The following is a 25,365-nucleotide window of genomic DNA, read 5'->3' on the forward strand; positions in this document are numbered from 1 at the left end:
GCTATCATGCTGGATGAATGGTAAAATGGAAGTATCCTCAACAAAAAGGAAAGGAAAGGGGAAGTATGAAAAAAGGATGGGTTTTGAAGGGAAAATAACAAGTTGCTATTTGGATTTTTTAGTTTGGTATGCCTATGGGACACCCAAGTAGAGATGTCCAACAGTGACTCCAGGCCCACTTTGGTGGAAATAGAGTATAAGAGAAAGTTGGGAGGAAGACAATAACTGAATGCACCACAGCTGATAAGATCACATAGATAGAAACCTGAGAGAGATAAGGTGGTGACCAGGATGGTGATAGGACTGAAGGCTATGCTATATAGACACAGATTGAAAGAACTAGGGATGTTTAACCTTCAAAGAGGAGACTTAGGGGAGACATGAAAACTGTTTGTTACATAACTGAAGGACTGTCAAATGCCAAAAAAGATTAGATTTGTTCTGTTTGGACTTCAGAAAAGAGAACAAAAAGCAATGGATCAAAGTCATAGAGAAGCAGGCTTTTGGTTTGAAGCAAGGAAATTTTTTTAAAACAATTAAAGCTATCCTAAAGTGAGCTTGGCTGTGTTAAAAAATGAGCTTTTGCTAAGGGTCTTCAACCTGTACCCAGCTGATCACTGTTTAGAAGGTCAAGAATGCTATAGAAGGGAATCCTAATTGGAGTACTTGGATCTCTGAGGTCCCTTCCAATTCTGAGTTTCTGTGAATAAGATGGCTTTTATAAGTACTTTTCTACAAAGGGGTTTAACTTTATAATTACACAACTGACTTGAGAAATACAGAGAATATAATATTCTGCTGTTTAGTAGTGCTGGTTTCAAGAAAAAAATTAGACTTGATAGAAGAAAATGCAGCTCTGAAAATCTGTATTTAAAAATATAAAGAGACCATTCTTAGCTTGCCAAAGCTACAAAAACAGGCAGCTTGCTAATCTCTAGCATGTCAAGATGAGATCCTGACACAGTCATTCAATTTGTTAGTTTTACCTCTTAGCTTTGATTCATTTGCAAATCTGATAAGCATGTCATCTATGCCTTTATCTAAGTCACTGATAAAATTGCCAAACAGCACAGGGCCAAGCAGAGATCCCTGGTGAACTCCAAAGCTGACTCTGAACTATTAATGACTATCCTCTGAGTCCAGCTATTTAACTGGTTTCAAATTCATTTAAATACATTACCATCTAGTTAATGTCTTTCTTTCTTTAACAGAATAATAGTATGAGATATTTCATTAAATACTTGGCAAAAATCTAGACAAATGAATCTACTGCATTCTCCTTAAAAAACCTGTTAAAAAAAGAAATAAGGTATGCCTAGCATGATGTGTTCTTAAGTCATCCTTGGATCTTTGTAATCCTCACCTGCTTTTCTAAATATTTACTAACCATCTATTCAATAATTGAACTTAGAACCTAGAAAATAATAAAAAATCAAGCTCACTGGCCTATAATTTGTAGCAACCAGCAGAAACTGTGGCTTCTTTTGTGGCCACTGAAAATCCTAGGTGACTATATGTTAAGCTTTGAGCAGGTCTCAGTGATGCACCTCTTGGCTGTCACAGTACAAGTCTTTCTCCATCTCTTTATTTATTAGCTTCTCTGGGAGGTAGAATAAGAGCAAATTCAGAAGCCTTCATTTGGGTTCAGGTGTCATGACAGCTTAGAGAGGTGGTAGGTGGATGTGGGCATAGGCATTCTTTGTCTGCTTCTGGCAAACTGCTTCTAATAAGGCTAATGAGGAGCTACAAATCTTATTGTCTCTCAGAGGATCTACGGAGCTGGTTGACCTGCCAGGGATTTAAATTCTGGTTTTCCAAACAATGTCCCTGTCCACAGCTTGTAATGGCCTGGAATATGAAAGTGAACCTACTACTAAATTGTGCCTGATGAATCCAGTATTGGTTCTACTGTGAGGGAGCTGATCTAGGAGATGCCACATTCCCTTCAGACAGAGCCATCAGGTTTCCATGGCTGCTTCTGCTATAAGTAGCTTCTTTCCCCCAACCCCTTACTATTTAGTTCCTTTCAGGAGCAATCAGCTTATAGGAGAAATAGATGCAAGACTGAAGTATGGGAGAGACCCAGTATGATCTCAAGGACAGCTTCTGTATAGAACCACTTGTCTCTATGACTGGAGGTGCAGGTATATCAAAGTGAGACGAGCTAAACTAATGTTTAAGATCATGGCATGTACTTTTTCTTTTCAGTGTTTAATGGTAAGCCTTCAAGTGCTGATCCAGCAGGTCAGTGAGAGGGACTGTCCAACTGAGAAGTCTGGGGATAAAAATAACAGATTTCTGTTGAATGAAGCAACCATTGTAGGTCTTTTTTGTAGTGCAAGGGTCCTTCACAGGGCTATGGTTTTAGATGAAGTCTAGGGATTCCTTAATGGATTTCTATGGGTTTCTAATTTCCCCATCTCCTCTAACTTCAAAATAGCCAGTGTTGGCATGAACCAGAGGATGGCATGGATGTCCTCATCAGAAGGGGACATTTTTGTCATTAAACTAGGCCACCACACATCAGTCCAAAAGGCCTTGAAATACTAAGCTCCTGATACATCCCCAAGGAAGTCAAAGACAGAAAGGGTTCATATATATCAACGTTCAATGGCAGTACTGTTTTTGGTAGCAAAGAACTATCTCATTATGTGGGAAATGGCTAAAAAAAATTATGATCCTCAAATATAATGGAGTATTACTGTACCATAAGAAATGAAAAATTGCTTTGGGAGCACATATACTAAAATGGGGGAGGGAAGGAGAAGAGAAAGAAAATGAATCATGTAAATGTGGAAAAATATTTTTTAAATAAAATGTAAACTAAAAAATAATAAATAAATAAATAAAGCTTATTGAAGACAAGAAAAAAGAAAAATGAAGAAAAATATGGGGAGTTCAGGGAAACATGGGAAAACCTATGTGAAATGATGCAGAGTATTAGTAACAAGAAAGCAAGACACAATAACTATAACCATGTCAATGGAACAATTAAAATAAACATTGTAAAATTATAATGTCCAACTTATTCCCAAAGTAGGGATGAAACAATGTACTTTCCTCCTTTCTTTAAAGAGGTGGGGGACTTTGAAAAAATATGCAAAACTGTATAAATTCAGTTGATATGCTTGTTAACTTTGCTGAATTGCTTTCTTTTTTCTTTTTGTTTTTTTGTTATAAGCAATGGCTCACTAATTAAGGGAGCAAAGAGGAATATATTGGAAACAGAAGTGATATAAAAACAAAATATGTCAATATCTATTAAGAAATTTAAAAATGCTAAACATAAATATCTGGAAAATCACAAGGAAATGCACAAACTGAAGGGTATAAACTGGTATTCAGATAGTTTATCAGAGTAGGCCAAGAAGATCACCCATTCATTGCCATTTCATATACAGTTAGGTTTGCATATCCCCTATAGGTTGAATTCACTATCACTACAGCTGGTTCAGGAGATTGGCTATCAATGTGAGGCAGTCCCTGATGACTACAGAGATACAGCAAAACTATAATTCCCTTCTCTTCTTCCTGAAAAAAAAAATTGGGCTCTGATAAGAATGCTGAAAGACCAGAAGAACACTGCCTCACCTCCAACCCATTTTTGATGCCTCTTTTTCTGAAACTGTTACAGACTTGTAGTCTCTGACCTGACTAGAACTGATATTAGAATAGACGATTTTAGGGCCCAGATCAATGACAGTTGACTGACCTTTGCGGGTTTCACCTCTTTGCATTAAAAAGTACTATAAGGAGCAGAGCCAGAAGAACATTGTACACAGAGACCAATACACTGTGGTAAAATCGAATGTAATGGACTTCTGTACTAGCAGCAATGCAATGACCCAGGACAACTCTGAGGGATTTATGGAAAAGAATGCTACCCACATTCAGAGGAAGAATTACAGGAGTGGAAACAGAAGAAAAACAACTGCTTGAACACATGGGTTGATGTGGACATGATTGGGGATGTAGACTGGAAACTACCACACCAATGCAACTATCAACAATTTGGAAATAAGTCTTGATTGATGACACATAGTTAAAACCAGTGGAAATGTGCACTGGTTATGGAGGGGTGGTGAAGGGGAAAGTAAAAACATGAATCATGTAACTATGGAAAATTTTCTAAAAAAATAAAATATTTAAATCTTTAAAAAAAAAGCACTATAAATATTCTGAAAGACTTTCTGGTTCATAAATTGGCAAAGGGCCATAGTTGGATACAACATATGTCTGCTCTAGGTAATACTTTTGGCAGTGTTAAAAGTACAACAAAGGTTGTATTATGCAATATCAGGCAAGAGACCCTCAGCACCATCAAGAAGAGGAAGGAGTAGCTTCCATTTAGACAGAATGACTCCCTTTCAGACCCTTGTGGGACTGGGTCTCCTGGATCATTCTTGAGAACTGTTTCAACTAACACTGCTGACAGCAGTACTTGCTTTTTAAGAACCAAATCCTTAAGTTTTCAGAGGCTTCTGAGTCTGTCCTAGATAAGATCCAGAATACTTAGTGGTTTGCCAGTTCAATTTTGAGAATCAAAACATTGGTGGTTATGGGGGAAGGGCCGCCTGGTGAAGTGGCAGGTTGTAACCCTATGGTGGTAGTAGGTAGGCTGTCTGGGTAGTGCTCTGGACCAAGAAATAAGGGTAGATAGGAGCTTTTACTCTCCTGAGATATACAGATTCCCTTTAGCCTCTGTTATGTGAATACCTGGTAAGTAGGTTAGGAAAATGCTGGACTATAGCTAAGAGTAGGATTCAATGTGATCATGTTGCCAGATGCCCATGGGTAGGTTGGTGGCTGGATTATGTAGGCTAATTCATTAGATAGGCCAAACTTTCCTTAAACTAATCAACTGGGGCAAAGATGTAGTCCTGAATTAATATCAATAAGGGGTTTACATAATCCCTTGCTTTGCTTGAGCTGATGGATTTAGTAACTGACAAATGTAAATCAACAAACAGCTCAATTCCCTAAAGCTTGGCCAAAGGGGTCTTTCTGTATTTCACCTGGAATTCCTGGCTATCCATTTGGTCATCCCTAACCTCACTGGAAATAATACTGTACTGGACAACGTGAAAGAGTTCTTCCCAAAGCCAGTGTTTCTGGGTCAAAGACACAAAAGTCAGCAAGGAGAAAGCCAGGGAAAACAGAATGAAGGGAAACAATGGATATCAGCAAGCTGGTGGCTTGTCTCTTAAAAAAGTCACTACGTGAGACAATACTCTCTTCTGGAAATGTTATACCCCCTCCTCACTCTACTGTACTGGTGTTGCTGTGGATCTAAACAGTAGCCCATGGCTGAAGTGTTAATGCAACCAACTTTCCATTAAATCATGTTCCCCCACAGCCCTGGCAAGGCAGGAATGGCCCCAGGAAATCATTTATAACACTCCTGAAATGTCACCTTTGCCCTTTTCCATACTCTATAAAATTCCCTTCTCTCTGTCCTAATGATAGTACCTTCCCTGTTAAAACCCATCTTTCTATAAATTTGGGTTGGGGCAGAACTGACTAGAGCCTGCAGCTCTCTCCCTACTTGGCATATTGGATTACTGTGCTGTGACCAGGTTATTGTATACTAGAATGGCATTTTTTTTTTATTATGTCCCAGGGCTTGCTTCTGGGCAGCCCTCCTCTAGGGATGCAGACTTAAGAGAAAGCTCAGCTGATACTATCAGAAGAGCAGCTCTAGGGTAGATCTTAAAAACAGCTATATCATGGCATAACTCCCTGAGCCTAGTTTACTTTGTATCTGACTCACCACAAAAAAGACAAAAGTAAAAGATTGTTAATTGCCACAAGAGCTTAGATCTGCTGTGTTTCTGACCTGGGCTTGTTTACTCTTCCTTAGGCAAATCTAGTATTAACCTTTTCCCAAGGGTGTACCATATTAATATCAAATAGTGCAGATACAAGATTGGCATAGCCCACTGTAATTCAGAACTCTAGCGTTCAAGAGATCCACCATTTCCTTAATATTTGGGATTGTACTACCATGCCCAGTTTCTGCCTACTTTCAAGACACACTGATCAATGATACTTCGATAGTATTCCTGATATTTGACTATTCTGATATCTCAGTATTCTGATGAGTTGTAGTCCCTGATAGAAGTACCACTTTTTTATTTTTTTTTTAGTTTAGTCTTTTTTTGATTTAGTTTTTAGTTTAGTATCATTTTCTTTTTTCCAATTACATATAAAAACATTTTGACATTTGTTTTTTAAAATTCTGAGTTATAAACTCAGCCTCTTTTCCTCCCTTCCCCCCCTTACTGAGAAGGCAAGCAATCTTACATAGGTTCTATAGTTCAATCATGCAAAATATATTGCCATATTAGTCAGACTCATTTGTTTTCCATAGGGCACTCTCCCCACCCCCATGACAGAAGCACCTCCTCCATTATACCTATGATGTATCCTCTTTGACCTCTTCGACTTCAACAGAACCATTCTATTTACTGTCATAAGCAAAAGACTGACTTCTCACTGATGGTGGGGCTCTTTAAATGCTCCTATTAACATATGACAATGTACTCATTGCACCAAGATCTAAAATCCTAAGCTTTCTTAGGTAAAACCACTCTAATAAAAAAAAGGCATCTATTCACATTGGAAAAAACAAAGTAGGCCTACATAATGACATGCAGCTAGATGAGTAAACTATCAAAAGAGTTGAGCCATATGTGTCTTTCAATCAGCCAATGCAGATGGGACAATGAGTTAAGCCCAGAACTAAACTGGAAGAGAAGCTGGGGCTGGATCACATTTGAGATTCCAAATTGCTTGCCACTTTTAAAAGCCTATTTTTCTTTTCCTTTCTTTCTTTCTTTCCTTCCTTCCTTCCTCTTTCTTTCCTTCCTTCCTTCCTTCCTTCCTTCCTTCCTTCCTTCCTTCCTTCCTTCCTTTCTTCTTCTTCCTTCCCTTCCTTCCCTTCCATCTTATAATCAATGCTATGTATTGGTTCCAAGGCAGCAGAACAACAAGGGCTAGGCAATGGGGGTTAAGTGATTTGCCCAAGGTCATGCAGCTAGGAAGTCTCTGAAGCTAGATATGAATTCAGGTCTTCTCCTCTCTAGGACTTGTTTTCAATCCACTGAGCCACCTAGCTAACCCCCAAAAAGTCCAACTTTCTAACAACAGTTTTCTCCTTGTGGTGTTCTGTGGCTAGGACACCATGATCCCTGTAAAGAATTAAAGTGGAAAGATGACAAATCACCTTCCTAAGAGTAGTTTGTGTCTCAGAAGTAGAATAAGAGATCTCAGGGAGGGTGTGTGCACTGAGACTTAAAACATTCAACTAGTACAGTGATGAACCTATGGCAAGGCTGCTAGAAATAGCACACAGAACCCTCTCTATGGGCACTCCACCCCACCCCCCAGTTTGTTATTAAAGAGAGGGACTCAGGAGGAGTCTCCCCTCCCCCTCTCCACTGTGCCTAATGACATTTTTTTCACATCCCTGCCCTTCTGCCCAGCAGCCCAAAGGGAGCACACAGAGGGTAAGGGGGCTCATAGGTGGAAGAGCTGGAGGGAAGTGGAGTGCTTGGGTCACTCTCCTCCCCCTCTCTACACTCACTGAGGACATTCCTCACTTCACCCACCCCTCCACCCAGCAGCCCGATAGGAGCTCTTCTTCCCTCCCCTGTGTAAGACACACTTGGCACTCAATGTGGGGAAGGGGCATGGCACATGGTCCAAGGAGGGGGCAGGCATGACACTCAGTCTGGGGGGTAGGGTGGGGATGGGGCCTGGCACTCCATCTCCCAAAGGTTTGACATCACTGAACTAGTACAACCCATGACTATTAGCTTTTCTAGCCATCCTATTAGACTACTGACTCATTTTGAGTTTGCATGCCACCAATAAAATGGACACTTCTTTTTCACTTGTGAAGTTGCTTTTTTAAACACAGGTATAAGACATTATGTTTATTATCTCTATTACATTTTATTTTATTTGATTCAGTCCATTGATTTAGCCTGTCATGATCCTTTTGGGTCCAGAATCTACCATTCACCATCACTCCCCATTTTGTTTCATCTTCAAATTTAATAGGCATACCATCAAAACCTTTATCCAATTCACTGATTAAACAGTAGAAGGCCAAACATAGCTCCCTGGGGTAATCATACTTACTTTCAAGATGGCACTAAGTTGTAAACTACACTTTGGGTCTGATCATTCAACCTGTTTTGAATCTGCCCAAATGCATCATCTCCTTCATATCTTTTTATCTGGTCCATAAGAATAGCATGGGAGACTTTTTCAAATGCTTTGATAAAGTCTAATTATACTATACCTATGAGGACCCCTGGCCTACCAGTTTAGTAACCCAACAAAAAAAAGGAATGAGATGAATATTCTATGGCCTGGAAAAGTTAGGCTTTACTCCCTAGTTCCCAATATACATTAGGGTAGAGATTCTAACCAATCATTTGTGATCAGTTGTTTGATGCTTAGATCTTTATATATTAATTACATATCTGGGAGCCACCTTCCTGGAAATGCACAAAATTATAGCTCTGCCCCCTTCTCATACTAGTATAGGTCGAGGAAACTAGATGTTTAGCCTGGAGAAGAGATAATTTATGATGGGAGTAGATAACCATTGAGCTCCTTTCCAAACTGTGAGATTCTATGGTTCTCAGAGCTTTCCCCACTTTGTCCCACTAACACGTAATCATACAGAACGTTAGCTGGGCTCTGACTACATCTTGACAATTACTCTACTTTTCTGTTCTTGATTCCCTATATTATTCCCCATATCCAATGTTCCAAACATTTTCATCTCTTTTCAAGCCCAACAACCATGCTCCCTGCCACATATAGTAGATTCCTTAGCTTTTTTCTTCAGAAAGAATATTGAGGCCACTCAGGTCTCTCAATTCTTCTCCCTTAATGAAAATTTCAGCATAACCACTCAATCTCTCATCCTTCTCTTCTATCTTGGTGGAAGTGGTATCCCTAGTTCTTGCTAAATCTTATCTGTCTCTTCATCTTGGATCTCATCCCTCCTATCTAACCCATAACCTCTCTTATATATCCTTAATCTTTTCTTTTTCACTGAAAAAAAAAATGACTACATATGATGCTTCTTACTTACCCTCTACTCTCTTCAGTCCCCACCACTATTTAGTTTTCTTCAAGGTTACCTTAACCACCAGTGATCCTTTTCAGTCCTCAGCTTCCTGGACCTCTTCATAGCATTTAACATTATTCATTGCCTCCACATTCTCCCTTGCCTACTTTTTAAAATCCTTACCAATACTAAGTATTAATTCTAAGGCAGAAGAGTGTTAAGGACTAGGCACATAAGGTTACATGATTTGCCCAGATTCAAACAAGTAGGAAGTATCTGAATTCAAATGTGAACCCAGGTTCTCCAGATTGGCTATCCACTGTGCTACCTAGCTGCCCCTCTCTTGACTTCTGAGATATCACATAATTCTGGTTACTATCCTACCTTTTTAGGTCTCTTCTTTCTCCTTTGTCAGCTTCTCATCTTAAAATTCTGTCCTAGGCCCTCTTTTCTTCTATCTGTATTCTCTCTCACTTGGCAATCTTATTCCCTGTTATGGCTTCCACTACATGCAGATAATTCCCAAATCTGTCTCTAGTTCTGACCCTTCTATAAACCACCAGACCTACACTTACAACTGCCTAAGCACAATACTTGGCACATAAGTGCTTAATAAACCCTTATTAACACTTTTATTTCTCATTCTAAGAAGTGCCTAAAACTCAACATGTTTAAATCTGTGCTTAGAATCTCCTTGTCCCCACCTCACTGCAAACGCTGGTACTCTTTCTGATTTATCATTTTTGTAGGTGGCAAACCTACTAATCAAGTCTCCCATGTTTGAAGCTTTATGATGTTCCCCCCTTCCCTGCACCCTACATATCTTGCTACTCTGTTACCAAGATCTATCTGTTCTATCTCTGCAATATCTCTTGCATCTGTTCCCTTCTTTAGGCCAGTATCTAATATAGGCCATTTCCTTTACTCTCTGTCTGCCTGGTCTTCAGCAATAGATTCCAACCTAATAGGTCTTTGCACCTCCATTCTTTCCTCCCTGCAAAAACATCACACCACTACCAGAATAATTTTCTTTATGCAAAAATCTGGCAATATCATCCTTCTAATTAAAAACATTCCATGGTTCCAGATTATCAAGTAAAATCAAATTTCTTCCTTCACTTGTCATTCAGTATATTCCCTGATAAGGGTTCACTATCCCTTTCCAGTCTTATCTTGTATTACTCTCTGTCCAGAGATATTACTCCTCTCAGAGATACCACATTTCTGCTGAACCCCTCAAGGCTCCCAAGTGTGCCTTATAGCTTATGGCCTCTCTCCTGCTTCCTGTACTTGGCGTGTGTTCATTCTGCTTCCCTGTGTGTTCTTTCCTACCTCTGCCTATTAAATTTATAACATTCTTTGAGGTCCAACTCAGATAGTCACCTCCTATAAAAGATCTTTTATTCTGCTTGGTCAGAACTGACTTCATACTGTACTTTGCTCTGAACTTCTCTAATGTAGTCATCTTAGTGGGTAAAATTCTGGACTTAAAGTTAGGAAAATGGGTTTGAATCCTGCCTCATATTCATTATTGGCAATTATAATAACAATAACAATAATAGTCACTATTTATGTAGTGCCTTAAGGTTTGCTAAGCACATTACAAATATTATCTAAATTTATTTTCACAAAGACCCTAGGAAATAGATGCTATTATCACCTCCATTTACAGATGAGTTACTAAGGCAGACAGAAGTGAAATGACTAATAAGTGAAGATGTAGGTCTTGAACTCAGGTCTTCCTAAAACCAGGCTTAGCACTCTATCCACTATTTAGCTGTGTGAGTCTCAGTTTTCTCGTCTGTAAAATAAGTATATTAACTGCTTGGGTCATGAGGTAATGTGTTTTGTATAAAGTGCCTTACAAAGCTTAAAACTATATAAAATGCTATTTTTATTTACATACTATAGTTATATGTGTATGTGTAATAACCCCTACTAGACTGTAAGATTCATTAGAGCAAAGGCTATTATCTTATCTAAACTTGTTGACCTGCACTGTATTGTCTGGGCCAGCATTGGCAAATGTTTTCGACATCATGTGCCCAAAGTGCAACTTCAAGCTGCCTGTGAAACATCCCCTTACCCGCCCCCACCTTACCTCAGACAGTAGAGGGAGGAAGAGCTTGATTTGCCTGGCTGGACAGAGAGGCAGAGCATGCAAAAAATGTCCTCAGGTACTAGAAAGGGGGAAACTGAGCAGTCAGCCAGGGCACCCCTGCCACGCCTTCACCAACATGGGTTTAGGCTATCTAGAACAGGAAGTAGGTCTCTCTAGGTGCTTACTTACTTTTTAGAAGAAAGCTAACTACAAAGCTAGAGCAGTTAACTACCAGTCATTCTGCAGTTGGAAATATTTAAAGAAAACCTGTTTTAGATTCACAACCTCCAGCTACAGATGGAAGAGTCCCTAGGGGAGCATAAACCTTAAGCCATATGTTTATGAATTGGTCATTCAGACTGCAATAAGGAACGTCCACCTTGGGCAGAACTCATTAGAAGACATTGTGGGGGAATCAGGAAAGAACTCTGCATTGCTGTGAAATACTGATTATAACAACTTCATGGAAACCTTTCAATACTACATAGATGTGAATTATTTTCCTCATTTTTCAGATGAGAAAAGTAAGTCACAAAGAGATTGATTCCTTTGGTGACCAAGCTCTAATCATTCAGAAGGTGCTGAATTCAGTCATCCAGGCACATTAAGGAAGCCTAGAATTTGGTGATGGCTATGGCAAGGGAAAGAGGGCTAGATCTGATTGTCTATACAGTGTATCACTTGGACTTGATGAAATGGATGTAAAATAATGAAGGAAAAGGGAAGCAAAGGGCAATTAACTTTTGAGCTACACAAAAACAGAATGGGTTGCCCTGAAGGGATATGAACTCATCCTCCCTAGAGGTCTTTAAGCCAAGGTTGGATGATCTTTTATTGGGTATTGTAGAAGATTTCTTATTCAGCTATATGCTTGACAAGGTGGACTCTGAGGTTCCTTCCAACTCTTAGACTTTAAGATGCAGAGCAATTGGGAAATCTGAAATGAAGAGTGGTGACATGCACAATAAGGAAATTCGGGGAGAAGTCTATCTGGGGAAGAAAACTATAAACTATTTAAAAATTTAAGTGTGAGTATGATACATTTCCTGGTGCAACTGAGATCAAGAAGGGTGATGTGAATTTGGGAATCATCTGCATATAGCTAAAATCATATGAACAGTCAATGTTAAGGGAAAAAGTTGAGAGTCTAGAACTTAATGTCATGGAAGACACAGCCAGAAGAGGGAAAGAGAAAAGGAAAAGTTAAGGAAATAGCATCAACATGGTGTTAAGGAAGCCAAGAGTAGAACAAATTTCCAAAGGATGAGAGTCATCATCAATATTAGATGAAATGTGCATGTGTGTTTGTGTGAGAGGCTACATGTGTATTGTAGCAGAGAGGGATGTTTAATATACAAGGTCCTCTTTATAGCAATGTAGCTCTTTCTTTGAAAGTTTTTTTTTTCCCCCAAGGAAAAGATCCTTAGATAGCTAAGACCATAGTCTTACAGGTGGGTAGCTGAAGTGACAGCCCATGCTCATTTTTAAGCACAATTGCTCAATGACTCCACCTGTGAGCCATTTTTGGTGGGCATATACAACCATACTGGAAGGACTATATTCAGGCCAAAGAGCCTGATCCTATCACACAATAAAACAGGACCTTCCAGTATTCTTTTTCTAGCTGGGTTTTCTAGAGGCAGTGATTTCCATTTCTCTATTCAATTTCATGTAATGGCATCTTTTCTCCAATCAATCAATCAATCAATCAATCAACAATAGCTGCTTATAGAGAAGAATGTGGTGCTTCCCAGTCCCAAATTGTTCAGCCAATCACCTGCAGATATCCTTTCTCACTGAGGGACAACTACCTCTGAGGTGGAACAAAGCAACTATCTAGTAATTATTATGAACAGATAATGCCTTCTGCCCTGCTGGAGATGAAGTAGGCATAAAGAGCAGGAGGAGTAGTGGTGGTGAGGGGAGGGGTGGTGACAGAAGGCAGAACAAAGAGTTTGCTAGGGATCTTGGGAAATAGTGAGTGAAAACAGCCTTTGATTCTCACTGATCCTCCAGGGCTGATATTACTCTCTCCTTTCTCCTACCAATGCTTCTTACCTAGAAAGTAAACCCCTGCCCCTAGCTGGAGGGGAGGGGAAAGCAAGCATCAGTAGAGAGGCTACCCTTAGGGAGTCACTGCACCTGAGGTCCCAACTCTGTCCTTGTGTTTGGACCCTTGTCCTGTGGGATTCAGTACCAGGTGTCAAGCTTGGCTTAGCTTTCTGGGAGGCCAAGGCCAGGAGTATCCTGCTGGCTCTGGGCTCACAGATTTAAGCCGCACTGCCAGCTCTCCCTTCCTTCCCCCCCCCCCCCCTCCTTACTCCCTCCCTAAAGCCAAGCCCCCAGGCTCTGCTCCCTCTCAAAGCTTTTCAAGGCAGAGGGGGCCTTTTCTGTTTGTAAGGCCTAAAGAAGCCTGGTTGCCAAGGTGACAGGACGAGAGCAGCAGGGAACTTGCCATGGGGGAGGGGCTTTGCCCCCAAACAGCTGTCAGTGGGAACAGCCCCAGCTGGGACTAGAAGCCTGTTCTAGGAGGAAATAGCCCCTAGGAGACCGCATTCCTCCTTGCTACCCCATAGCCCCCCACTGGTGATCTTCCTTAGGGGCAGCCAGCCAGCTCAAGGCCAACTCTGACTAGCCTAGCTACCCCCACCCTCCAGTTCATTTCCCCTTTTCAGTTTCCTAATCCCTCAATTCTGTCCCAGTGGGTAGGCTGGATGGGATGCTAGGGGGCTGAGGAGCTGAGGACAAGCATGACCCCAGGCTGCCTCTCAGGGGGTTATAAGGCCCATCTCTCCTCTGATTCAGTCCATTCTTTGTTCCAAAAACCCAGTCCTTGTGACCATCCAAACCTTCCCCCAGCTATCTTTCAAGATGGAAGGGGCCATGGATTCAGAAAGAGTGGGGGTAGGGGCCCTGACCATAGAGCTTCAAGGGAAGAAGGAGAGAAAAGGAGGGGGAGGTTGGGAGGGGATTATGGTTGTTGGAACAATGCGGAGCCCACTGGTCTGAATCCATGAGGAAAGGGGCTTTGTGCCTCTGTAGCTCACAGCTGCTGACAGAAAGCCCTGTGGGGGCTGATGTGCTCTGTGCTAAGAGGCAGCTAAGGGAGGGCAGCTGCAATAGCATTCCCCAGCCAGCTTTCTGACCCCCAACCCCACAAGCTTTACCCTTTATAGCCACATGGACCTTTCTGCTTAAATAAGGCCTATGGAAATAGGATCCTCTTCTCAATCTGTCTCTATAAACTGTAGAACAATTCTGGAGGTTCTGGGGACTTAGATCCTATCAGTTAGCAACAAGAAGAGCCTAGGAAAGCTGTAGCCAGAACTGTATTGGCTAGGGTGGGATATATACATGGAGAATGGCTAGCTAGTTTGGAATCAAACTGAGCCAATATGAGGGAGTCCCAATGAGAAGGTAGGGGTGTGTGTGTGTTATCCAACTGGCTCAGCAACCTTAGGACAAAAAATATTCTCTGAAGGATTTCCTAGTATCTGACACACTGTGAATGCTTAATGAATTTTTTCTCTTCTCTTTCTTTTCCACTCTCTCCCTTTACTCTCTTCCCCATGCCTCCCCTCCTCTCTGTCTCTCTCTGCCCCCACCCCATTTAGATTTGGGGGTTGCCTCAGATTTATAGAAAACCACTAGATCAATTATGGGGGTACACATGGCTATCTTGAGGACCTTGCCTGAATTTCCCTCTCAGTACCTGCTAGGTATAAAATAATAAAATCTCAGAATTATTAGGGATTTGAGAAATCATTTAGTCTAACTTCTTGCCAAGGCATGAACCCATTCTACAATATTTGATTGAACTCTTCTGGCACAGATGTTTCCCTTCATTCCCTCTTTGAGAAGTTCTCATTTTTAGGAAGCTCTAATTTGTATTGAAATAAAATGTATTTTCCTCTCATTTTCACCTATTAATCCTAGTTTTGTCCTCTGCAGATACACAGAATGAGTCTAATCCTGCTTCTACATGACAGTCCTTCAAATATTTGAAGACAACTGCCATTTCAATCCTCCTACTCTAAAACACATGACAATGCTGAATCTCTTCACCATTCAGTGCTTAGCATAGTGCCTGGCATATGGTAGGAACTTGATAAATGTTTATTGATCAAATGACCCTCCTTGCCTTTCTTCAGCAAGCTCTGGGGTGTCAATGTCCCTCCTACAATGTGGGGCCTGGGACTGAAGGGACTATTGCAGATACATGTGATCAGTGCAGAAGGTACTGAGATTACCCACTCCCTTACACTAGACATTCTTTTTCCACTAACATACCCTAAGATCACATTGGCTTTTTGGCTGCCATGTCATCCTGGTGACCCCTAGAGAGCTTGCTGTCTCTGTGATTTTATGGGCACTGCTATCTAGCTACCCTCTCTCTCCCACCCTCTATGAGTACAGCAGGTTTTTGCATCTAAATACCACACTTTACATTGTTCTCTGAATTAAGTTGATCTTATTTGCTTTGATTCATTATTTTCTCCTGTTGAGATTATTTGTTTTGCTATCAACAACCTAGTTATGTATCTCATAAATCTGTGTTGTCAAACCTATGGCACGTGTGGCAGAGGTGGCTCTGCTCCTTTTCCCCTCTCCACGCAGGCCTAAGGACATTTCTTACTTCACCCACCCCTCTGCCCAGCAGCCCAATGGGAGTGCTTCCTCTCTCCCCTGTCTGGGGTAAGGTGGAGGGCTCACATGCCAGGTGAAGATTGCAGTTTGGTTACTTAGTCTCTAAAAGGTTCACTATCACTACCCTAAATGAAGGATATCATCAATATCTTCATCTAGGTCACTAATAAAATGTTTTCGATGAAGCCATATTTATTAAACACCTGCATTTTGCTAGTAGGCACATAACTACAGAGTAGCAAGACATTGTTTTTTATCAAAGGCCAGCAGGATTATAGGATTTAGGGCTAACTCAGCTCAAAGGCCACTTCCACCCAAAGGCCTTTCTTGATATTCCATATGTTAGCATCTCCTTCTGAAATATCTTTCTATATATTTTGTATATATCTGTGTACATGCTGTTTCTGTCCATTAAATATAAGCTCCATGAGGGAGTGACTATTCTCAGTCTTGTCTTTCTATGCCCAGCACCTGCCACACTTTGTAATTGCTTCATAAATACTGAATTGGACTGAAGAGATTTAAGAGGTCAGTTACTTCTTACTTCACCCAACCCTCTGCCCAGCAGCCCAATGGGAGTGCTTCCTCTCTCCCCTGTCTGGGGTAAGGTGGAGGGCTCACATGCCAGGTGAGGATTGCAGTTTGGTTACTTAGTCTCTAAAAGGTTCACTATCACTACCCTAAATGAAGGATATCATCAATATCTTCATCTAGATCACTAAAAAAATGTTTGATTGAACTCTTCTGGCACAGATGTTTCCCTTCATTCCCTCTTTGAGAAGTTCTCATTTTTAGGAAGCTCTAATTTGTATTGAAATAAAATGTATTTTTACATTTATTTTAAGAGTACAAACACTCTTCATTTTACAGATGCAAAAATTTAGGCCCGGAGGAATAAGTGTTTTTCTAAGGTCACACAAGCATTAGGTAGCAGGGCCAGAATTAAAACTCAGTTCCCTGGCTCTAAATTCAGTGATTTTTTTTTTTTGGTAGTGTATCACATATGCCCCCAATCCTTGCTAACTGTATAGCTTCTATCTCTTAGTTAAGTCTGTAAAGTAACTGCCCCAGCAATCCTGGGGGATAAGTAGTGAAAATACTTTTCTTCCTGTTTTATAAAGGAAAGAACCAAGACTTGGAGGGATAAGTGACTTGTCCTCATTCATACAGCTCTTAAGCATCTAGGCTGAGGGACATCCCAGCCCAAGTCTCTCCAACTTCTCAGCTGCTTCATGTTGGGCCTATAAGCCCAGAACATAAACGTGCTGCTCTCTCTGTGCCAGAGGACTACTCTTTTGCCAGGTCCCCCAAGTCTCCTTTCGCCTTTTGAAAACAAGGACCTGGCACCTACCTTCCCTGGTCAGAGCTATTATTACTAATAAGACACAAGGTTTCTCTCTATCATGTGTATTGTAAAGAAGGAACAGCAGCCTCCTCTCCCTCCAGCTCATAATGTTTCCTCTGCCAAGCTAGAAGTACTGAATAAAACTAGAGGCCAATGGACCTGGGGCAGAGGAACAGAAGGGAAGTGGGTGAAATTGGCTTTCTTCTTCCCTAGACGGGCTGGGTCCAAGGCTGGGTCCTGGAGAAAGGAAGGATGAAAATGTTTTGCCAACCTTGTAGTACTTTGGGATCTTCTGGAACAAGATACTGTCTTGGGCCTTACCTGGTGCAATGAGGGGGTGTGTGGCCACAGGGGACACCATCCGGCTTAGTCCCCCCCGGCCCTCAGTGCTCCCTGGCACACTGCCACTGCTGCTGTCCCCCTTCTTGAGTTGCTCAGCCACACTGTCACTTATGCCAGGCTTGGCACCTGCTGGGGATCCCTGAGCGGTGCTTCTGCCCAGTGAGGGGGTGGGCAGAGGCTGGCTGCTGCCTGGGGTGGGTTTCAGGGCCAGGCTGGGCAGTGCAGGCTGGGTGGGGGTGGGGCCCGAGGCTGTTGTGGTTGCTGTCTGCTGCGTTCGGAGGGTCAAGTTCTGTACCTGGAAAAGAGGGGTCTGTGGGAGTCTGGGGATAGCACCAACCAAGTGGGGATAGGGTTGGGGATGGGAGGCAGAGGCAATGCCAGTACACTTAAAGCAGTGCCAAGAAGCTATGGAAGCTATGGGGCCAGGAACTGATGCAGGGACAGCTAAATAGGGTGGGAGATTATGTTTAGCTTTAAAGAGGATAGGAGATGAGATAGATTTTAAAAGGAATGTAGAAGGATAAAAGCAGAATATGAATTCTAGGAAGGGACTATTATTAACCCAGGACAGGGCAGCTAGGCCACACCTTCTCCCCAATGAATATCCTTGGGCCCCCTCTTTGACCAGTCCTCTGAGGGTCAGAAAAGTATCACTGCTACCAAGTATTTGAACAAATACCCACAATGTATACCCACTTGCTCTACTGGGTGGATAGTCTTACCACTAGCTAGAATGTCTAAGGGAAGCAGATAACTTCTGAGGGCCTCCCTTTGCCCTGATTAAAGCACAAAAGGGCAAGTTACTGTCTTGCTGGGGCAACCAGAGTATCCTTCCTTTCTTGCCCTTTGCTGAGGCATCAATAATAACCCTTACACATCCTGGTTCTTGGTGCCCTCTGCTGGACACAAAGGGTTGACCAGGTTCAGGATTGGACTTTTTGTTATCCAAGTTCTGTTCTAGGCCCGTCACCACTAGGAATAGTCTTTTCCCTGATGCCTGAGGAATCTTCTCTTTCACATGAGGCTTTTAGACCCTGGCAAGGCCAGGAGTCCAAAGGTTCAACTTTATTTCAAGCCATCTTTCTTGCTAGGGCAGATTACTGTCCTCAAAAGTAGGCTTTTCCATTAAGTAAGGCTTCCTGTGAAGATTCATTTCCCTCCATTTCAGGAATGGTGGAAGGAAAAATGGATGGGTTGGAGAAGTAACTTCAGAGCTCTAGCATTGAAGGGAATGTTAGAGAAGATTTAGGGCTCCAAGGATCCCAGTGACGATTACTTACTCTCTTGCCTCAGCATGCTATTCCAGAGCTCCTCACCTACACAGATGTTTTAGGCAATGAAGTATAGCTGTGGAGGGGCCTGGACTGGAAACTTCTGGCTGCTCTGTTCCTTGCTTTCCTAGATAACTCTACCTTACTAGAAATTCTGGAGATTCACTAGAACCAGTGGCCAACCCAAATAGCAGTATCCTTCTTCAGGGGTGCCCACCTCCCTAGGAGCCATTTATCCCTCCCTTTCCCTCCCCCAAGCCCATTTCATGGAATCCTCACCTGATTGGGGGTGGGGGGCTGGGCAGGGGAGCCGGTGCTGAGCTCAGGCTGCACGGTAGTGACGGTGGCCGTGGGCGTGAAGATGAGCTGAGGGGACAAAGGAACAGTGCCGCCTAGGCTCCTAGTTACCTGCACCAGGTTACCTGGCTGGGTCTGGAATCACAGGAAAGGAGGTGCCGTTTACCTGCCCAGTGTGGGCTCAAGCCACAAGGCAGGAAGGTAGTCTGGTCCAGGAGGCAGATATGGGGAAGGCCAAGAACATAGAAGTAGAAGGCTTCCAACAAAGCAGGGACTCAAGGATAAAGGTGCAGAATGGGAGTCCCATGGCCAGTTTTAGCCCTGAAGGAGCTACTCTGGGACAGATCCAAATTTTAGGTTTGACCCAAGATCCCTGGGACCACCCTAGGCTCACCATGGGAGCAACTCTCCCCAGAGAAGTCTTGGCTTCCATCAGTTTCCTCAGGTGCTGGGAATCAAGAATAATCCTAGGCTGAGTCAGACCCTCCCACCCTACCTTATACCCAGGGACATTCCCCAGGATTGTCTCACTCTTGATCTGTACTAGGGGGCTGGTCTAGCTTTATTCTGGACTCTAGAACTGATCAAATAAACTATATACACTTGACCTGATTAGGCCACATTTAGTTTGATGCCAGACAGTTTCAGAGGAACTGGCTTGTTACACTGAAGAGACTGAGATCGGGGTGTGTGTGTGTGGGCACTCTGTGAATATTACAGAGGAAGAACTCCTTCCTATGGCTCTTTCTAAGGTCACCTATTCTTTCCCTGCTCTTTCTCAGTCCTTCACCTTGGTATGACTAACTTTGTTCTACTGAGTTGACAGTCCATATGTATGTTCATATTTGTCCTTGGAGAAGACCTGGGAGAAACACGACGGCATCTTCTTTAGGTATATGATGAGTTGTTACATGGAAGAGGACTTATGCTTCCTTTTAATCTTAGAAGAATTGGGAGCCATAGGTACAAGTTTCAAAAAGGCAGATTTTAGCTTGATATGTTAGAAAAACTTCCCCACTATAAATGCTGCCCCAAAGTAGACTGGGCTGCCTTTTATTGAGGTATTCCGGCAGAGTCAGGATCTGGTCAGGATTCCCACTCAGTTCTAGCTAGGTTGGGTTAGATGCTCATTAAGGGTCTCTTCCAGCTCTCAAATTCTGTAGGAATGGGACTGTAGGTTCTTTGAGTATGTTTGTGGGGTACGTAGGGATATATATCCCTTTGTGAAAATACCTATAAAGTTGTGAACGCACTGTATAAGAAAAAATCAGGCAACCCCCAAAGGTTCTTGGTCCTGCCCCATGAGTTAGCTAAGGATGAGTAAAATGAAGGAAAATCCAGCTATTCTCTCAAGTAGAATCATCATTTAAAGGACACAGAGCCTATAAGCTCTATTCCTGTCCTCTGGGCACAGTAAAATGCAGTTCTCTATATGGTATAAATGATTTGTTCAAAACCAATATGGCTTATATGAGAAGGGAATGGAAAAGAATGAATTAATGAAGTCTAGCCAGATCAAAGGACTAAGAAGGTGCTCTCTTCTCACAGTATGGAGGATCTGGGGTTAAGGGACTAGAGAAGGGTCTAATTCAGTGGTTTGAGCTTTTCCACTGGGAATAAGACTTTCCATGAAGTCTTACCACCATAAGCATGAAGATGAAGTGAGGGAACAAAGGAATAATGTCCCTCCAACCCTCCTAGTCTTCTATATCAGCTTTGGCTTGCTTTTCTACACTCAGCCATAGGACTACAGGGTCTAATCCACATTGCAGCTCTAGCTCTCAGCAGAGAGAATGAATCTGTTCCCAGGTGATTCCTTTATACATTGGGAAGCCTGTCAGATTAGGCCTCAAAATAATGATTAAGGAGGAATTTGTTCAGGGTTATTGTCATCATTTGGAAGGGAGTCCTCTCCTTCAAGGAATTAGTTGAGGCTGCGGTACTAGGGGAGTAATGAGAAGGTACACAGTGACTAGGCAGACTCTATTGCCTTATCAAATGAGATGTATATAAAGCACTCAACAATTATATTTTTCACATTTTTTTCAGACAGGGTTCAGACAAAAATGGTCTGAGGGCAAACAGTTATTCTGTTGTTATTCCTTAATATTTGATGGCCTCTGGACTGTTGTACAAGTGGATTATATGAGAGTGGATTATATGATAGGGATATATGATTATATGATAGTGGGTTTTTTGGTAGCTGAGTAAGTATATTGGACTATAAGCCCCTCTTCTACAGACTCTTTGAAAGCATCACAGGGGGACTCCAATAGCATAAAGTCAAAGTCAGGGATTAGAAGAGCGTCCAGTTAAGAGCTGGAGGAGCCCTTAGAGAGTCCAATTTCCTCACCTGTCACTTTGCAGATAGGGTAACATACACCTCATCCTATTTCCATACTTCTTTCTCTAGGTCTGTTTTTGGGAAGCTTTCCAATGCATATAGTTTAGAGAGCATGAATATTCCATATAGTGACATCTATAACTAAATTTTTCTGGGTCAATGTTATATCCAGGCAGTCTATTTGTATTACTACTTTGCCTCTATAGTGGTGGTGGGTCCTACATGCAAAAGAAACAATTCTAATTGTATGAAAAACTCCCTCCCCCCTTTTTTTACTCTGTGTGACAAATGCCTATCAAGTAGGATCAGAGGATTGAGAGCTGGAAGGGACCTTGGAGATCATTTAGTTCAACTCCCTCAAATTATGGAGGAGAAAACTAAGGCCTCAAGAGCTGAAGAGACTTGCTGCAGATTACTCAGGTAGTGAGGGTAGCAGCAGGCCAGATTTGAACCCAGGTTCATCTGACCACTTAATACTGTGGGTGAATTGTGGGACCTTTGTGATCTTCTTCTCCTCCCAGACTTGGCAGGAGTAGGATTTCCAAGGGAGTCTGATCAAGGCAGTGAATGGCCTTATCTCCTTGGAAAGCAAGGGAAGGGACAGGGACAATATAGTTTATCCATCCCTCTTTGCTCATGTCCTGAGATGATCCACACCTACCATCTTTATCTCACTCCTGCCTGTTCCTTTCTTCATGTATGTTTCCTGATGCCTCAAGTTTCTTTTTTTTTTTCTTTTACCCCTGACACTCTTCATTACAATTTTTGTGCCTCCACCACTTCCCTTTGGACCTTTCTCTACTCTAAATTCATAGGAAGAGTCCAGCCACATGCCCAAGCCAAGAGTGCTCACCATCTGTGCCCTCAGATACATCTGTGCCTGGCTGGCTGTCAGTGCCGGAGATGAGGTATTACCCAACAGCACAGCCTGCTGGGCAATGCCCGAGGCTGCTGCCGCTGTGTTGACACTCTGGGCACGGTTGATGAGCTGAGCTGTTGCTGGGGAAGCTGCTAGGTTTATCTGGGGAGACATGAACAGTAGAAAACAGCAAGTTCAGTGGGTCAATCCACATACCCAACCCCTTGTAGAGCACTACTGCCCATTTTTTGCTTCTTAGCGGGCCCAAACTCCTTTGGGTCCAATTCTGCGAGGGTAAAGATTGAACGTGACCTTCTGTGGTCTCGTGCTGCTATCATTCCTTCCTCATTCCTGATTTGGAATTTCAACTTCAGAAAGAATTCCATGGACTTGGGACTATTCTGGGAGAAGATAACCTAGTCATGCATGAATGAATGGACAAAATGAATGGCGGGAAGGAGAAAGAAGAAAGTAGGGAGGGCAGACAGAAGCATGCAGATCTCCTTGACTAATCAGCTTGGTAAAGGCCCTTAGAGAAAAGCCAGGAAGACCCCACCATTGGGTTCAAAATTCCTCTAAAATTTAGGCAGTTATGGAAAGTGCATGAAAGAGAGACAGGAATAGGTTTTCTCCTTTCATTTGACCTAGATTCTCTATAGGATAGAACCCAGGATGAAGAAAGAAGCCCCAGAAATGTGAACATCTATCTCTAGTTGTTCACTATCCTACTTACCGATGGTGACTGGGCTGGGGACTGTGCAGAACCACTGTTGCTTGCAGAGGCCCCTTGTCTATTGGCCACCAGACTTGCCTATAAAAAAGCAACTTCCTTTCACTGAAGTTCCAGACCTTTGCACAACATCTTTCTAGGTTCAGAAACCCCTCCTACTTCCCCCACCTTCCTGTCTAAAATCTTTCCTTCTTCTACCAGAACACCAGTACTTTCCAGCCTCTGAGCTGTGAGATCCCCCTTAATTATTTCAGCTACTTGATCCCAACTCTTTCTGTTACACACACACACACACACACACACACACACACACACACACACACACACACTCACAGTACGTGCTGCAAAGGCATGCTCATACTAGCCCTCCCCAAGTACCTGCTGCACAGCTGCCAGGCTTTGGAGCTGGGCACTGCTGAGGTGCTGCTGCTGGAGGGCCGCCGTCTGCAACATGAGGTGCTGCTGTTGGGCTGCGTACATCTGCTGTAGGTACTGAGCTGCGGTGCTAGGCTGTCGGTGCAGGGCTTGCTGTATCACCTGAGGGGGAAGCACCAAAACAGCTGAGTTAAGAGGAACAAATCTTTACTCCAACCAACAGAATGATGGCTCTAAGCTATACAGATAAGTCTGATATAGGCCCAACACTCAGGTCTTAATCTTCCTCAAAAGAATGGTTCTCCAGTTCATCCCTCTGACTGAACCAAGTGATACTCCATAGGTGAGTGGAGCAGAACACTGAGTCCTAAACCACACAAGCTCCACCCACCTCCTCAGTTGTCTCTCCTGGCCTAGTGTCACACAATCACAGAATTCAGAGTTGGAAGGGTCTTCAGTAGCCAACTAGTCCAACCTAAACTTGAAAAATATTTCTCTTTGTCAAAGCCCTGATAAGAAGTCATCTAGGGGGTACCTGGGTAGCTCAGTGGATTGAGAATCAGGCCTAGAGATGGGAGGTCCTGGGTTCAAATCTGACCTCAGACACTTCCCAGCTGTGTGACCCTGGGCAAGTCACCTGACCCCTATATTGCCTAGGCCTTACCACTCTTCCACCTAGGAGCCAATACACAGAAGTTAAGGGTTAAAAAAAAAAAAAAAAGAAGTTATCTAGTTTTTTCCTGAAGGCCTCCAATAAAGAGGAACCCATTACCTCCCAAAGCAGGCAATACCACTTTTAGATAGAGCTAATTGTTAGGAAGCATTTCCTGTCCGCTGTCCACTCCCCACTCCCTAGATTACTTTTCTGGGCTGCAATATCACACCATTAACTAACACAGAGTGTATAGCTCCTGAAACAATTGTAACCCTCCCCCTCCCCATTCCCATTCCCTACCCCCAGATCTTTTTTCAGATGAATTGCTGTCTAGCCATTCCTCTTAAATCTTGTGGTGTGTGAAGCTGATTTAAAATATCAGGGTTAGACTTTGCATCTATCCATATTAGATTTCATTTTATTCAGTTCAATACTCTACCATATCAAGCTTCTAACTTGTTTGTGATTACCTCCTATGATAACGATAGCTGATTTTTCTATGGAGTTTAAATGCTTATCAAGTTCTTTACATCCATTTTATCACAATGCACCTTTGTAGATTCTATAGGTACTGTCATTCTTTTTTTATAGATGAGGAAACTAAGGTTCAAGGAGGCTAGTTGGTTTGATTGAGGCCGCACAGATAGGTCCAAAATGGGAATCATAATCAGAGCTTTTCTGACTCCAAGCCTAGTGAATTCTCTTTTTTACCATGCCTTGCTCATCTTTTCCTTTTTCCACCTGGCCTAACTCAGAGGTCCCTAGAGGGACCTTACTCATTGGGGTACCACCCAGTAACCTTTCAACAGAGTACCTGATCTCCATATCAGCTACAAATACAGCTCAATACAGGCAGACACTCAGGGGACCTATTCTTTCTAAAAGGCAACTGGCAAGCATAGTACTATAATGGATAAAATGATGTGTTTGGATCCAGGAAGATCTGGCTCCAAGTCTCTTCTTCTATAAGAAGCTCTTCCTAACTCTTCTTAAGATCAGTGCTTTCCATTTCTTAATTATTTCCCATTTATCCTTTACATAGTTTGTTTATACATCTTTATTTGCTTGTCTCCCCCATTAGGTTTGTATCCCTAGTGCTTAGCACAGGGTCTAGAGGTACTAAATAAATGTTTACTGAATGATCAGCATTTCAAACCCATGTTCTCTAATTACTGGTTTTTTGAACTGCCATTAAGACATTTGGGCCCCAATTCCATCAATAAAATGCAGTGACTGGGCATTCTGATACCTAAGGTTCCTTTTAGCTCTAAAGCTACAATCTTCTAATTGTATAATCTAAGGAGTTGAGTC

The 25,365-nt window shown here is 42.4% G+C and overlaps 1 protein-coding gene across 1 annotated transcript in view; it reads right to left on the bottom strand.

Annotated features, from left to right (window-relative positions):
• The window catches only part of PHC2 (polyhomeotic homolog 2), a 102,435-nt gene that overhangs the window by 47,543 nt on the left and 29,527 nt on the right, over positions 1-25,365 (bottom strand). The window contains exons 3-7 of the mRNA XM_044667970.1: positions 23,403-23,561; positions 23,028-23,105; positions 22,289-22,456; positions 19,074-19,226; positions 17,503-17,818 (exon numbers count right to left, since the gene is read on the bottom strand). Of these exons, the coding sequence (XP_044523905.1) occupies positions 17,503-17,818; positions 19,074-19,226; positions 22,289-22,456; positions 23,028-23,105; positions 23,403-23,561 (874 nt within the window). The remainder of the gene's footprint in view (positions 1-17,502; positions 17,819-19,073; positions 19,227-22,288; positions 22,457-23,027; positions 23,106-23,402; positions 23,562-25,365) is intronic.

Source organism: Gracilinanus agilis, chromosome 3 (assembly GCF_016433145.1).
Source record: "Gracilinanus agilis isolate LMUSP501 chromosome 3, AgileGrace, whole genome shotgun sequence".
NCBI classification, from domain to species: Eukaryota; Metazoa; Chordata; class Mammalia; order Didelphimorphia; family Didelphidae; genus Gracilinanus; species Gracilinanus agilis.